Below are 16,464 nucleotides of genomic sequence, written 5' to 3'. Positions count from 1 at the left end.
AGGGGCTTGGAGCAAGCTGCTCCAGTGGAAGGGGTCCCTGCCTGTGGCAGGGGTTGGAGCTGGAGGAGCTTTAAGGTCCCTTCCAACACAAATCAGATTCTATGATCACATCTCTCTTTATGCTACTGCTGAAGTTTCTTGCCTCCTTCATTATGTATCTCATTGGATATTCATCTGGATTACTGCTAGGTTCTGACGTTCTTGTGTTCACCCTTAGGAGATCACATTTCAAATGGCTCCTGCTCCAGAACTTTCTTTTCTAGAATTTCTCCAGGTGCTTGTTTCCAAATTATTTTTTTCATAGATATCTACTGCCTTTTGTGATGAGCAGTCTCTTATCTCACTTATCAGTAGGTTTAACATCATCCTGTAGGATGCCAATGTCCAGATTTGTCACAGGTTTCAAGGTTGGATTGATGTGTTCAGAATGTTGTGGAAGACATTTGTCAGTTGAAGACCTTGATACCTTTAAAACAAACCCTCTTTCAGCCTCCCAGGATTGTTCTTGTTGCTGGAGAGAATTGTTTGGAAGCTCAAGAAAATCCCTTTAGCCTTTGCTGGAGGCATCAGTGTGAAGAACAGGGAGGGTTTTTTTGGACTTACTAAAATTGTTCATCCTTTGTTTTATTCTCAAATGATCTTCTGCACCCTAAACCACCCTGTAATGCAGCTCCCAAAGGGAAAAAAGGAGAAGCAACTCAGTGCAGGGAAAAGAAGGTGTTCAGGTCCAGGTTCTAAAGGCAGGGGTTATTTCCATACCAGTCTCAGTATACCCATAACTTCCTCACTCCAATACAAACATGCGGTTAAGAACACCTAAGTTATGCCTCTTTCTTGCCCTATTCTTGGGGATATCATTGCTTCACAGAGCTGGAGGATGGGAAGGCACAGTGCGAGTGCTGAGACAAAGTGTGCTCCAGCATCGCAGCATTCCTGGTGATGGTCTTCGCAGCAGCCTTGGTTTGGCTGCCTCTCATCTTCATTTCCAAACTCAAATCTGCTGTGTTGCACAAGCAAGAGCAGGTAATTCAGGAGCAAAGAAACCGAGGATCGAGGGAGCTTTCACTGAGGCCTTCTTCAGGCATCTGGAAGTGGAAGTTGCCTTCAGGCATTAAAATTAACACCTTTTGACTAGGCTAGAACATTCCTTCTCTCTTGGCAGGCGGCATCCTGGTTGCTGTGGGAACCGGCATTTTTAATTTCCTGACTTCTGTGTACATCCAAAATTGTAACTGTGATGTGCTCTGTCACCAAGGTAGCTCGGGGGCTTTGCAGGGAATAGAGCCATCAGAAAGCATTTGACATAGCACTTCCTGCCCTCGGAATCACTTTGGTGCGTCTCAGGGGGCATCTTCGTGAGGCTTTGTGGGGACCTGCAGTTCGTATCAGCTTGATGAGTAATCACAGAATAAAAGAGGAACAGTGAGAGGTTGTTTAATCCTTCCCTTCTTCAGCTATCCCTAAGCTACCCCATGTTGGAAAGTGATCACAGGCATTCTGCTTCAGTGCTCTCCAGTTTTAGAGCTTGCGCTGGTGTCTGACCTTGCTCTCCTGCGGGAAGTTCAGCTGTGGCTGCTTGGCCTCTCCTGTGCTGCGCAGGAGGATTTGCCATCCTGTGCTTTGCAGCATCTCTCTGCCTCTTTGCAAAACGATGCCAAATTCCCTTCAGTCTTCCCCCCTCAAGGCTGAGCGACCCCAGACCTTTCCAGCTTTAACTACAGGTCACGTTCTGTGGCCTTCTCCTCAGTGCCATTGCTCCCCAGTGATGTCTCAAATGAGCCAAACGGTTCTTGGTGGAGCCTGTGCCCTGGCCGAGGCTCTGCTGGTGCAGAGTGGAGCCCATGAGCCCTTCCATACCTCTTTATCCATCCTGGGGTGGGGTTTGCTCCAGTCTGCACCATTGTTATGTTGTTGGTTGGAGCTGCAGTTGTGATCTGCTGATGCCTCAACACCGTTTGCTGTAGCAAGCCATGTATTCTTTATGCTTCATGGTTCGTTGTTCTTCCCTCAGGGCGAAACACATTGTGTGTCCTTATTGAATTGCATCCTGCTTATTTCAGACTAGTTTCCCAATTTGCTGAGATTATTTTGATATCTAATCCTGTGAAGCAAGATGCTGGAGAGCATTTGGAGTCTTTCAGCCAGGGTCTGGTTGACGGGACTTCAGCAGTATGGGAGAGAAAAGGAAGAAGATGGACAGATGGTTTCAAGTGGTGGAGTGACCATGGCTTAATGTGTTCCTGCTCATCAGCTGAGACATGGTGATGAGCCACTGGCCCTCTGCATTCACAAGTAGCATGTCTTTAGATTCTGTCATCGTTGATTATTAGGAATCTTAGCTCATGTGCACGAACTTGAGTGCTTAGCAGGGTATGGGTTGATAGCGGGTGTCCAGGCCCAGAACGTCCCCTTCTGTTGCATACAGAATTAATCCCATTGACTTTATTTTGAGGTTCCTCTATATTTGAATTCTGCCCTCACACCTGGGCTCGTGTTAAGGACCAGGTCATTTCTGAGAATGTTCTGTGAGAGGTGATGTTCGCTTGTCTGGACTAGAGATGAACCCACATCAAGGATGAGCAGTTTTAGAACCCAAGGTAGAATGCACTGTCTGTTCTGCAAAGCCCTTCCGGAGCTATCTTATCTGCGGAGGGAAATCTGCTGCCTGGAGTTACAAGCTGCATCTCTCTTGGGCTGTCACAACACACCTGCCACAGCCACTTTTTGGGAGGAGAGTTTGGAAGATAGAAGGGCACCTTCTTCCTGCTTATTATAACCAAGTGTCTCTCCTTGGAATTCTAAGATGAATTAGCAGTCTCTGCTCATTAACTGCTACCTGTGTCTCCTGGAGCCCATGGATAATAGTTGCAGGTAGGATGTATGTGTTTGTTTTAACAGGCCTGTTGGGACTCCTCATGTTAAACGATGCAAGTCCTTAAGGAGCTATGTGAAGTAACAATAAATAGTGTATAATCAGATTACCTTTACCAGTCAAAAATTAATTGCAGGCATCCAGAAGAGGAGAGACCAGCAGTATTTTCCCCACCAGTACTGCTGCTTTTGTCTTCCGCTTAACCTCCTTGAACTGTTCCTCCCAGGATTGCTCCTCGCTTGCCGAATTACCTGTATTTGCCAGAAGCAATTTCCTCTGCTTCACTGGCATCTGAGCCCTGTTGCCCAAAAAAGTGCTCCCTTCCCAAAGGAGCATTTGAATGATTATTGCTTTCAATTTGCTGCTGCGCTCTCTGGAGCCAGCAGAGTCTGCCTGCAGTAGAATCCATGTGTCATGGGTTGGATATGTGCAGAGAGTGGATTTGCAGTATCGCTCCGGTGTCGGGGATGGTGCTCCCGAGGCTCAGTCAAACTGCTTCCCCCTCTGTGCCACTTTCAAGCAGGAGCAGTTTGATTTGAGCTCCAGGAGGTCTGGAGTCACGCAGTGACGGGACGGTGCCTGTTGTTAGAGGATTGCTAAATGATGAAAGATGGTTGGAGAAACTGGGGAGAAGAGGATTAAACTGGGAAGCTGCTGCCAAGCGTTGAACGCTTAAGACTCAGTCGGCAATATGTGCGTATCATCTATCTTCTCTCCCCTTCTACTGAAGGAAGTAACTATCTGAAGGGCTGTTACTGTGACAAGCAATTCATTTTTATGCTGAACACCTTTCTTTTTCTTTCCCCGGTGTGCAATAAGAGTATTGCTAACCTGTTCCCACCAGCCTGATCTCCACAGACACATTCTGCTTTGCCACAGTCCTAAATGAGCATGAGTTTTCTCTTCCTGTCTCTCCCCCATCGCTTGTTCAGGGGAGAGCTGGCACTGCTCGTTCAGTTTGAATGATAGATTTAATTCTTCAGGGGAAATTGGTATTTGAAAACCATGAGTGGTTCGTAATCCAAAAAAGCTGTTTCTTCCCCAGCTGGAACACTTCCTGTATTAAATTTGATCATAGCAACCTAAAAGCCAACACTTCAAGATGCTTCTCTGTGATGCCAGATTCACCTAGAGACCGTGCAGCACATCTGCTGACACCCATTGCTTGGTGCAGCTGGAACCCTGAGTCATTATCACTCCCTGTGAACTCGCTCCTGCTGACAAGGAAGAACAGATTGAGCTGTCTTGCGGGCCAGCCGTTTGGGCCATCTCCCTAATGCCAGTCTTCAAAATCCTTGCCTTTAGGTGGGAGGTGCATCATCATCCTTGGCAGATGGCTCTTTCAAGGTGGTGGTACCTTTTAGTCTCTGCACAGTCTGGTGTACCATAGGCTCTGCTTCTTCCCAGCCACGTGCTCCAGTATTTGCAGCTCTCTTGTTTCTAAGCAACTTTTCAGGGAATGATCAGCTTTCCTTAGTTGGAGCAAGTGTGATGGTATCCACCTTGCAGTGTATAGGACTAGGTTTTGAGTGGATTTAGGTATGAAGCTCATAGAGTGACAATAACTTCAGCATTATGTTGAGTGATGCCCTGCAGTAGATCCACTGAGTATTTCTTCCAGAACTGCAGGAAAATCAGCACCTTGGGATCAGATGGTTGATAACTGAAGAGATTAGAGCCAGCTGGTAGCCTCCAAGGCAGGGTCATGGCTCTTGTCAGCCACCGGAGCTAAACGTGTAAGGGATCACGATACGGCAGGGATCAGAGGTGGCATGTCAGCCTCAAGGCAACAAGGCTGGTGTGTTGGGGTCTGCGGAGGCTCGGCACGATCCATCCCGTGTCTGCTGCCCCTGCTGCAGGTCAGGACAAGCACCAGGGAGAGGCAGGCCCTGAAGCCAAGCAGCCTTGCAGTGAGCTGCAGCCATGGCAGTGCCCGCATGTTGCCTTTGCCTGGAGGTGCTGGAGGCTCCCTATGGTGGGTTCTGCTCTTCTGCACCCTCACCCCCTCCTCTGCACATCATGGGAGCATGCGTGGGGTGAGGGTAGTTGGGGTAGAACCTTTCAACCAATATCTGCAGGGAAGGGTGAGGAAGATTAATGTGAAGAGGACGGGAAACAGCCTTGGGTATGAAGTGTTTCGTGATGAAGTCCCTGAAGGACAGGTACAGTGGTTTCTTTGGAAAGCAAATTAAAATGAGGTTGCTCAACAGCTAATGCATTATATGATTTTTGTAGTCTGCAGAAGAATATAGTGATAAAAAGTAAGCGTAGATCTTTTTTAATTGGGCTGCTTTTTGTCCCCTTTATCTCTCCACTGCTGCCTTGTTACTCTGATGCGATTTGTTGAGTTTTACCTTACATAAAGGGAATGCGGTTACTCTGTGTTATAACCATCAGGTTCATGGACAAAAACCTCGGTAACTAAGAGGCAGTGGCAAGGCTGTAACTCAGCTCTGGTGGAACTGGCTTTGCAGGCATCATCTGCAGTCCATAGGTGCTGTTCATAGGCAGCCGGAGGACTGGGTTATAATGAGGCACTTGTGAAGACTTAGTTCTTTCTTCCTGAGCAGGCCCGTAACCTGTTCCCTAGTTCCATTTGGGGTTTCTGTTTAACTTGTGTCAGCTGTATAAATAGTACCAGCCGTGTCCTAGAGGTCACTGACGGCCGGCTTGATTCTACTTGGAATGCGAGCAGGTTGTTTTTCTGCTCGAGAGTATCTGCTGGAACTGGAGCATCCCTGCGGGTGCTGCTGCCTCATGTGAGGTTCCTGTGCTTGAGGACAGTTACGATAGGAAAAGTTGAAACTCAGCTGGTGGGATTGGTTTTGTGTGGCCGCTCCAGGGGGAAGATGAGCAGGTCCTGCCGGGTGCTTGTCATGAACAGAGGCAGAAGCACCAGCTGAGACGATGGTGGATAAACTCAAGGGATGAAGGCAGATGATGAGAGAGCAGTGGACTGGGGGGCAGGCCAGCACATGGGGGACTGTTCCCTTGGTGTCAGAGGGGCAGCGTGTGCCTCGCTGCCTGTTGACTCCTGTTTCTTGTCTTGCTGTGCTGGGACTGAGTAGAACAGACTAAAACTTGGGTCAGCAGATGCAGCACTGCTCCTGAATGTGGATTTTTAAATCTCTTTATTTCTCTAACCACCACGTTACCTTTATCTAAGCTCTTTTTTCTGTGAGGCAAATGCGTCCTGTTATTTTGCTGGCAGAGGAAACTGAGGCCCAGAGCAGGCAGGGAGCTCTGGCTTAAACCTGGATCCTGTCTGAGGAGTTCAGGATCCCGACTGCTTGTTCTGCCTGACGCAGAGCACTCTGCAGAGAGCCCTGGCAAATCTTTGCTGCAAAGCAAATTGTCCAAGAAGCCGTGCAGTGGTTGCAGAGTTTCCTTTGTGCCGAGGTAAGGAACTGGACAGAGTGCCATCCCCGGAGTGCCTGGTGATGTGATCCCAGCCAGCTCCCAGGCTGCTTGCACAAAGCTCTGGATGAACGTCAGATTCAGCCTGGTCTCCAAGCGCTGTCAATGAGACAAAGGACCAAAGGAGCAAGAAGAGCAGCGCTCAGAGGTGGTCGCTTTCCAAACCCCTGTTTAACAAGGCGCTGATTCTGATCAAAGCCAGTGCCAGCGTTTGAAGCCGTCGGTGCCCGCATAACCAGAAGGGATCGCGGTGTTTTCGGTTCGTGTTTTGCCCTGCACCCCAAGAGGTGAAGATAAATAACAGTAACGACTGGAGTCCGTTGTGCTTCGGCAGTTACCAAATGCTTCGTGTCTCATAGGAGCTGCATCCTCATTTTTATTCCAAACAAGATTGCAGCTCTAATTTCTGTTTTGACAAATCCGATCTGACATCAGAGCAGTGGGAGTCAAGACCTTTCATTTTTGATCTAGGTTTACATTGCGCTGATCTAAATTCCTCCCCCTTTCACTCCTGCCTTTCCATTGTAAACTTGGTTATTAAAGTTTGCAGAAAAAGCCATTGGAAACTCTCTGCTCTGTAGCATATAAACAGGCCCGCTCTATGCAAGATTAAGTATGATAGCTTCATAATGACTTGTGCTGTTCATGTGAAGCATTGGCACAGTGCGTTACTGTACAGGCCTTTTAAATGGCTTTGTTGAAAATGAAGGATTTGGTTTCTTTTCACTGAGAAACTTCATAAAGGCTCATTTGCCAAATGGCAGGGCCAGGCCCCCTGGGGCTTAGTCTCCATGACATTGGAGATGACATTGCTTAACCTCTTTGCTCTAGTGCCTTGGCACTGCCTGCTAAATAGTTGTGTTGGTGAGGTTAGGTTGGGCTTCCATCCATCTCTGTGGCAGAGAACTCATAGCAGCAGGTAAAGCAACAGCAGGGCTATGGGACTCTCTAAATCATAGAATCATAGAATCATAGAATGGTTTGGGTTGGAAAGGACCTTGAGATCATCCAGTTCCAACCCCCCTGCCATGGGCAGGGACACCCCACACTAAACCATGGCACCCAAGGCCTCATCCAACCTGGCCTTGAACACCGCCAGGGATGGAGCATTCACAACCTCCCTGGGCAACCCATTCCAGTGCCTCACCACCCTCTCAGTAAAGAATTTCTTCCTTAGATCCAATCTAAACTTCCCCTGTTTCAGTTTGAACCCGTTACCCCTTGTCCTGTCACTACAGTCCCTGATGAAGAGTCCATCCCCAGCATCCTTGTAGGCCTTGCAGGTGATATGGCACAAAGTAGGGTTTTATTTGAGCTAAATCCTGCCATCAGGGAGATGTGTTGAAAAGCTGGTGAAGATGCTTGAATCTCCAGCTGCTTAGGAATGATAGAATGGTTTGGGTTGGAAAGGACCTGAAGATCATCCAGTTCCAACTCTCTGCCATGGGCAGGGATGCCTCACACCAGACCATGTCACCCAAGCCCACTCCAACCTGGCTTTGAACATGGCCAGAGATAGAGCATTCACAGCTTCTCTGGGCACCCTGTGCCAGCACCTCAGCACCCTCACAGGGAACAACTTCTTCCTTATCTCCAACCTGAACTTCCCCTGTTTGAGCTTGAACCCCTCACCCCTTGTCCTGTCACGCCAGTCCCTGATGAAGAGTCCTTCTCCAGCATCCCTGTAGCCCCCTTCAGACACCGGAAGCTGCTCTGAGGAATCCTGGCACCGTGTCCAGTGTTGCACAGGCAGTGCCTGCAGGCACACGCTGCATCCATCGTTACTCCTTGCACCCAGCTTGCAGAGCTGGTGGGGTTTGAGGCAGGGAGCCCGCCTCATTGCAGGAGGTGTATGTGCCGGTTTAGCTTTGCAGCAGGGCGGCCACGCTTGAGGTCCTGCAAGCCATCGTGTTTGGTGGCTGCTCAGGATCAGAGTGGCTGTGGGAGCTGGGCAAAGTGGCTGGTAAAAGGCATTTCTCCTTCCTGATGGAGAGAGCTATTAAAGACCCCACTCTCAGCTGCCCATTGCTGAAGCATCGCTTCTGTAGCCTTTTGAAAGACTCTCAAGGGGCAGACTTGCAGCTGGGAGCCCTTCAAGTCTCATTTCTGGCCTCTGATACTCCCAGTTGGCTATTTTGGGAGGAAGGGAGTGATGGAAGGCGACTTTCTCTGTCCCTCCCATCACAGCTGCTCCACTTGGTCTGCAAATTCCAACGTTTGCTAAGCTGTGGAGGCTGAGTAGGTCCTGGGGTTGGGCCCCTTGTTTAGCCATTGGGAGGAGCAGTCGCAGGTCTGTGTGCTACATCTGGGAGCAAAAGGACTTGAACAGGTAGATCCTCAACCTGTAGATACCATAAAGGGCAGAAGGAAGAACAAGGTCTCGGTCAACTGTAGGAGCTGGTGCAGGGAGCATGGTACAGGGGTGTTCTATGAGCTTCTGCAGTGGAATGCAAGCTGCTGGACTGGCTGCCCCTTCTCTTCGGACCTGTTCTTCTGCATCCTACTTAATACAAACCCTCTTGAGGTAGGTCCGAGGTAAATGAGTCGTGCTTTGTTAGCAGTGAGTCACTCTGTTGCCTGACTATTGTCTCTTCTCTTGTCAGTGAGTCACTGACACCTCATTAGAGCAGCCTACAGACCCCAGGCCCTGTTCCCACTGGAAGGAGTGTGATGGGGCTTTGTTTGGACTGTGTCAGCTGAGGGGATGGCATGAGGCTGGGAGGTGGATAGGTTTCCTCTGTCACAGGTAACAGTTTGGCAGTTTGAACTGATAAGAGCAGGAGCAAAGCAGGGGAAGACAAACCATTTTCTGAGCACAGCAAAACCCACAATTTATCTCCTGGTGCCAAGGGAACGCATTGAAAATATCCTGGATGCTCTCACAAGTGCTCTGCAGTCTCTTTGGTTTTCATTTTTCTTTCTTCATAGCCTGGTCCTGGTCCTCTTCCCTAATTTTTGTGCTTCCCTTCAGTCCCTGCTCACTCCTCAGTCACGAAGTAAAGCGTACCCAGGACTGTGCGGCTCAGCTCGCTCTTGTCTGCGCGCAGGGTGCAGAGGGGGAGGCAGAGCTCCTTTCAAGCTGAAGGTCTTGACCTTGGCTGCAAGGAGCCCTATGCAGTTTCTCTGACATAAACTGTCTCCTGTTGTGTGTAGCTCCCACAGAGACTGAAGGAGAGAGAGCAAAACCCAGGCTAATGTCACAGCCTCCTGATTAAAGGCAATTCTTCAGTGGGAAGACTTTGGCTTTGCTCTGCAGATCATCTTCCTAAAGACTGCGATCCTGTCCTCTGGGCCCTTCCTAATGGGGGAGCTCAGCTGTGCTGTGGGAGCAATGCCTGGATCAGTGCTCTAGCCTGACACAACATGTGGGCACCCCTTGCTAAGGAAGCAAGCCTGGGTTGTAAACGTGAGCACATCAGTTCACATCAGTTGAATTCACACGTGGCTCATGAAAGCTTCAGCAAGTCAAATGTAAACTCGTATTGCTGGACTGAGGATCACGCATGCGGTTTCTGTTGCGTACCTGAGGCTGGTGGGTTTGATTGGCCTGTTTCTGCCTAAATTGTTGGGTTTGATTTGCAGATAATGGGTACCTAAAAGGAAGTTCACAAATGCAGCAGCAGTTGTGATCATTCCACAGTTGTACTTAGTCCCTGCGTGGTGCTTTGCAAGTGCTTTTCAAGTCAATTAGCCCTTACGTGTTTGGCAGGAGGTAGGGCAGTGTTCTCCACCTTTGGCCAGCCCTCATGGCCTCCCTTTAAACTATGCTGAGAAGAAAGCTGGTCCCTTTTCTCCTCCAGGCACAGGCCTGTGGGATGCTGGAGGAGAGCAGGGCTGTGATTCACGTGCAGAGGGGCCCTGTCTGCTACTCGAGGCTTCTCCACTCCCCTCACGTGGAGGTTTTCACCCTTGACAATCCTCGCTCAGGTTGTGAGCAGCACCTCCAACCTGTCACTTCGTGGCCAGTCTTCATCTGTGTTCTTCAGAGATAGCACTGCCATTAATTCCCATGAAGGCCACCCTGCCACTGAGTTGCTGGAATGGTCTTGCTCCTCCAGACAAGCATTAAAGCCCATTCCCACTGAGGCTGTGGGGAATGGTGTGTTCAGTGCCACCTCCTCCCTGTGGAGTGCCCCATTCAGCACCTTTCACAAGCAGCAGTTAATGGGATGCTTGGTGGTGGTTTCTGTGGCAGCGTTCACAAGCGAGCGGGTGGATGCTTGTTCCTCTGGGTGGGTGGAAGAAGGAACAGAGCAGCCTTGTTGCCAACATGGATGTCTCCATTCTTCTCATGCACAAAAGAGCAAATACACTTGGGGCTTGGGCGGGGTGGTACAGGACCTCCTTCAGCTCAGGAAAAGATGAACCTTTGTATTGCTACCATGGGCTGCTTCTTCTGGTGTTCTGCTGCTCCCCCAGGGCTGGAGCTGCAGGCCCTGCTGCTTGCTGTCACCAGAGCTGCCATGAAGTCCTCCAGTTAGAGATGCCCCTGGACAGCCCCGGTGTTGTGCCTGAGGTCCCAGTTCTTCCCAGTGCAAGGTTCCTCCTTCCCATTCAGGATGGCCGTGGGCTCTCGCTGGGCAGTGTAGGAGCTGGTGTGGGTTCCAGAGCTCTGTCCTTCCCTGTTGGCCATCGATGAAGTGACCTTGCCTCTCCTGATCGAGTTGTATCTCCACCCCAAGCCAGTTTTGCAGCAGGGTCATAGCACACAGGGCCTTAGATTTGCGGAGATGGGTAGAATGTCAGGCATGGAATCCTGCTGAAGTCATTGCTGCCATTTCTGGGTACTTCCAGAAGGGTTTCTTTAGAGAATTTCATGGTTTCTACATTAAAACTCCCTCAGAGAGAGTACAGTGAGACTGAAACCGGTAATTTAGAGTGGGGAGTGTCAGCAAGAGTCAAAAGTGACAGAGTGGGTTTTGATTCCGTTTCCTTCTGAAGCTGCTTCCCCTTTGATTATATCCCTCACATTACAATGTGCAGATCTGGAAAGGTGATTATTTTTTAACGTCTCTCAAAATAAGCAGCATGTCAAGCAGATATCACCACCTTTATAAGCGGTGCCTGTATATTGTAATAAACATGCTACGATATGTATAGCACTATCTTTTGAAAGCTGAGTGTAATCAGAGCCATTGGGCATTGTATCACAAGCTCTGTCCTGATGGGATGGAGCAAAATCTGAGCAGGAATGAAGATGCTCCTATAGTGAAGAATTAACGTGCCAGCATGCACAGGGAGGGCAGGATCCTTCCTCTACATCCTCTGTCCTGGCAAGTACCAGAGTCCTGGTGCCCGGTTTGCTCTCTGCATGGTTGTGGAGGTTCTTTCCTGTCATTCCCGTGATGGCTGAAGCTGCCGTGGTGGCTCTCGCTCTTGCGATGGGCGCTGTTAGCTGCAGGAAGAAGGCAGCCATGTAGTTTGCAGTTGCTTCAAAGCTGATGCAGAAGAAAGGAAACATCAACAAGACCCTTGTACCGAACACGCAGCCTGCGTGTTCAGGGGAGTGTTTGAACAAATGTTTGACAGCCCAGCAGGGAAGCGAGCTTTGCCTTCCACGGTGTCAAACACAGGCGAGGGAAGCGAAGCAACTCCGAGCTGTGCTTTAGTGAGCGTGTTCCTAATCCCCAGTGCACTTCATGTGTTTAACGGACTTACTTGCTAAAAACATAAAAGGCTCTCTCAATTCAAGCAATAGGCTTCACTTCAGTTAATCATCCCGGAAACTTGTCCCTTTGCTCAGTTTGAGCAAATCCAACTTTTCTCCTTGTCTCTCTGTGGATTATGACAGGCTCTGTGGATTAGATCATGAGATGCGATCGAGCCTGTTGGTGTTGCTCGCAGAGTACCACAGTGATGGGCTGTGCTCAAGTGGCGTTGCCTTTCCTTCTCCTTTGAAACTGTTCTGCGTGCATTGCTGTGAGCTGGTGTCTCTCCCTGCTAATAGGAATGTGTATAAAGCTCACGGAATCGTTAATATTGAAGGATCATTAAGGTTGATAAAAGCAGCTCTGGCTGCGATTATGTTGTTCTTCATGGTCACTGCTTGTGGAAAACATGATATACAAACATCAGCTCAGCTGCTTTTTAGAACCCACCAGTTGATCTAGTGACTGTTTGACTCCATCTATTGCACACTCGGAGATAGCTCCAGTTAGATGCTCATTTTGCAAGCCTGCAGGAATAAATGCATTTCTAGAGGCTGTCTCTGCTGCTCTCATCCTTTTTCCACAGTCCCTGTTTCTGATGCAGGCAGCGTCCGAAAGGCAGCAATCTGTAGCTGAGCACTAAAGTCTTGGTTGGCTTTTTATTAAAGCAAAGATGTGCTGACTGGCTGAAAAGTGTCAAAACTGCAGTCTTGTAGCATCAACAAAATAAGGCAGGATGCCTTCCTCATGGAGAGGAGTGCTGAAAGCAAAACGGAGCCCTGCAGGAAACCAGTGGGTCTCAGCACTTCTGCTATGGGAAAAGTATCCACAGTTGCCTTTTTCCCTTGATAAGGAAAGACCAAAGTGCGAAGGTTCTTGACTTGACTCGCCTTTGCCTTCCTCTCCCCTCTGCAGTAGTTCCTCAACAGTGCATCCGGCCGGGTTTTCCTTCTCAAGCAGAACTGGAATTGAACTAACACAGCAGGGGTTATAGGAGTGAGCACGCAGTGAAAGGCTGGGAAGGCTGGGGGAATTTGGGGTAGGGTTTTAAAGCCTATTAGCGAGCAGAAGGAACTGGCCTGCAGCAAATGCAGACATGTCTCAGGAAAGCCCCTGGGCACGAGCGGTGAGCGTGAGGCTTTGTGCTTGCAGTGGGAAGGGAGATGATGGGGACAGAGCCCGTTCAAGAAATGAAACCTGAACCTCATCCAAGTGATTTCCAAGAGGCTCAGCTCGGGCTGTCAGGGGGTGGTAGGAACGTGGCTGCAAAGGAGCTGTGTGTGTGGGCCCGCACGTGCAGCCTGTCACAGCACCACAGAGGCAGCTTCACGCTGTGGCCCTGGTGCGTTACATGTGCGGAGGGGTGACTGATGATGATTCCAAACTGGGATCCTCCGCGTGAGCATTAGTGTTTGCGTTACCCAGGAAAGCGATGGCCTTTGTAATTAAAGCACAAAAGGGTTTGAGGCACAATGTGCTTCCCTACCCTTTGCTTTCTCGTGCTAGGGAACGCTAACAGAGATAAAACTAGCACTGAGATGTTCCAGACCCAGGGTTGCCAACATGTCTCGTTTAACCTCAACTGCTAGAAGATTGACCGTCTCCACAGCCAGTGTAGTTTCCTTGGCGTGCCGTGCCATGCCATGCCACGTCATTCTGTCTCACTGGAAGTTCTGCAGCCCGTCTGTGTAAGACAATGCTTGGCATGTAGTTGTTTTGCATCAATGGTCCAAGTTCTTGGTTGGCATTTGCTTCATCTGCATGTGTCCCATTGCCATCTGCTGGAGGATGGTGAGTGTGCTCTTAGGGACTGTTGAGCCAGCCAGAGGAGGGGAACTGGCCCTGCGGCCACCCACTCCCTGCTGAAGACCCATTGAGGTTAGTTCCTGGTCTGTGCTGCTGGGGAGGCTGTGTTCTGTGATGCGCTGGTAACCCTGGGTCATGGCATGTGCCTCCAATAACAAGCACCGCATCAGGACAGAATGACCGAAGTCCTGTCTTGGATGCTCTTGCACAATAAAAGCACAATTCTCTCACCTGTAACTGGGTTAGAAAGAGGCTGAATTTGGGTTTACAGCTGAACAAAGAGTAGGGGTGGAATTGCCAAACCGCTTTGGTGTAGACAAGGCTGGGAAGCAAGGCCGAGGCGTGCAGCGTGACGGGTGGCTTCAGGTGTGGACCTTGAGCTCTTCCTTGGGGGTGTTCTTTCAAAGTGCCAGGCCTTGGAAACTGGGCCCCTCCAAAGCAGCCTGTTTTGGATAGCAGAGCTCACTGGTCCTGTTAGCCACAGGCAGTCTGGATCCCATCCAGACATCCCCACTATTGGGACTGGAAGCTGCTGCCTGTCCCAGCTCCTGCAGATTGATGTAGAGCTAAGGAAGACTGCATGGATGGGGCTTCATCACGCTGTTCTGTTTGCAATGCAGGAGGCCTTCGAGGAGCTACAGTGGTAGATGCCTTAGATACTCTGTACATCATGGAACTCGAGGAGGAATTCCAAGAAGCAAAGAAGTGGGTGGAGAAGAGCTTTGACTTGAACGTGGTGAGTCAGTGCCTGGGAATGCCTGTCCCTGTCACCAGAATTCCCTGTATTTGGTCACTTCTGATCACAGCATTCTCAGAACCATTTGGGGAGGGGAACTGTGAAGTCTGGGGGGGAAGAAGCCAGTGTCATGATTCTTCTGCCTGTACAGGGCTTCCAGCCGGGGGCCATCAGATCAGGCTCCCAGTGTCTACCCGGAAATGAGATTCAGTGTTTAATGTTTCTTGTGTTTTGGTCTGGGTTACAAAGGCAGCTGTAGTTCCTAGATACTCCAAGGAAGTTTATTCATCAAAGAACAAGTTCTGTTTCATCTCAGTTATATGTCTGCGTGTGGTAAGACAAGTTTTCCTTTTGCATTCTCTAGATTAAGATGGAAAACGCTGATCTCATTGACTGGGTGCTTTGTTGGTATGTCAGTGCTGTGTGCACAGCAATGTGCAACGTCTCCACAAGTGTCTGCACTTGGAGCACTGTCTGCAGTCCTGGTGTCTTCAGCATAAGATGGACATGGAGCTGTTGGAGCAAGTGTCTGGATTTGGAAGGAAGGGCATCACTCTCTGGGCCCCTGGCCAAGCCACTTCCCAGAGCTAGTGTTAGACCTGCTGGGGCTCTGGGTGCAGCACAGTGCTGTCAGGTGAAGGATGCTGTCCTTTATCTCACATTGTGGACAGGGCCCCTTGCCATAGCTCTGACTGTTGTCTCCAAGCCAGCTCTCCTAGTTCTCATGGGAGAGCTGATGGGACCTTGTCAGGGCATATGGAGAATGTTAAAACCAGAGCATGGTTTAAACTTTGAGGTTTTTAATGCCGGCACTGTTGTCTGTTGTGCAAAATGGTTCTCCCCATTGAAACAATGCATGCAGCTGCCTCATCGAAAAGCATCATTTGGGAGGGCACGACTGACATTCATGTATTCATAAAAGGAAGACCACATCTGATAAATCTGGTGAATGCTCTCAGTACGTTACTGAATCAATAAACAAGGGACAAAATCAACTGGGAGATAATTTATCTGGATTTCATAAAAGCTTTTAATCTTGGCCTGCAGAACAGATTGATCTGCAAAGACAAGAGTGAATGCTCTGGATTGATCGGTGGAGTCAGGCAGCACAGCAGAGGGGGAGAGGAGGGAAGTTAGTTAAAGGTTGGCTCTGCACAAGGAACACTGATAGTCCAGAAACGGGGCTCCAGCGCCCACAGGCTCCGGTTGAACCTGGGTGCCGTGATGGCTCGTGCGGTTTCAGTCATCATCTGAAGGAAGCACTTGCTCTGCTCTGTAACCTGCAGGTATTTGAACAGGGCAGGCTAGCGCAGAGGTGTGGGTGCCTCTTTGTTGCTGTGTTGGTGGAAGATCTCTCTGGTTTCTGGCTCTATACACGTGAGGGTAGGAATCATTTATCATGCAGATTCAACAGCCAGAAGCGCCTTGTTTTTAACAGTACATTTTGCATGCAGTCATTTTGACATTGGCTGCTCATCAGCTGAGTAGGTAGAGCAAAACGTGTTCCAGGTGAGCGTGTTCTGGAGTGATTCAGGCAAACGTAGCCACGTGCATCTGCTGTGTGTGCTGGTGGCACATGGACACCATGCAGGTTGTCTCTGCCAGCGTGCCCGCCGCAGACTCCCTGCGGGCTGCGGTCCTCTCTGAGCCTGCAGGTGGGCGAGTTCTTGAGTGACAGAAAGTACCTGCCACAAGCAGGCAGCGCATCAGGTCTGTCTGGTGCAGTGCCCTCTTCACAGGGAGATGCAGGAAGTCATTCTTCCTTGGGGCTGCACAATCTTCTCTTTAAATGAAACATTTCAACGGGCAGATTTTTGCCCTGAACTGACAGCTTTCTACAAGGCATAACCCAAGTCAGGGTTGGAGGGATGGACAATACAGCTGCTCTGATTGACATACTGTCAGCTGGGGATGAATAGGCAGTTTGGGTGTTCCTCCTCCCTTCAGGCTCCTTGTGTCACTGGAGAGCAAAGAAAGCGCTGTGA

The 16,464-nt window shown here is 49.6% G+C and overlaps 1 protein-coding gene across 3 annotated transcripts in view; it reads left to right on the top strand.

Annotated features, from left to right (window-relative positions):
• The window catches only part of MAN1C1 (mannosidase alpha class 1C member 1), a 60,315-nt gene that overhangs the window by 26,048 nt on the left and 17,803 nt on the right, over positions 1–16,464 (top strand). For 2 of the 3 annotated variants that reach the window (XR_013958265.1, XM_080632313.1), the window contains exon 3: positions 14,364–14,479. Coding sequence is in view for 2 of the 3 variants with exons in the window: in XM_080632313.1 (XP_080488439.1) it covers positions 14,364–14,479 (116 nt within the window). In the remaining variant the exon portion in view is untranslated. The remainder of the gene's footprint in view (positions 1–14,363; positions 14,480–16,464) is intronic. The other variant, XM_080632314.1, reaches the window with a different exon arrangement.

This window comes from Psittacula echo (genome assembly GCF_963264785.1).
Source record: "Psittacula echo genome assembly, chromosome: 21".
Taxonomy (NCBI): domain Eukaryota; kingdom Metazoa; phylum Chordata; class Aves; order Psittaciformes; family Psittacidae; genus Psittacula; species Psittacula echo.
This window is presented reverse-complemented; position numbering and strand designations above follow the sequence as displayed.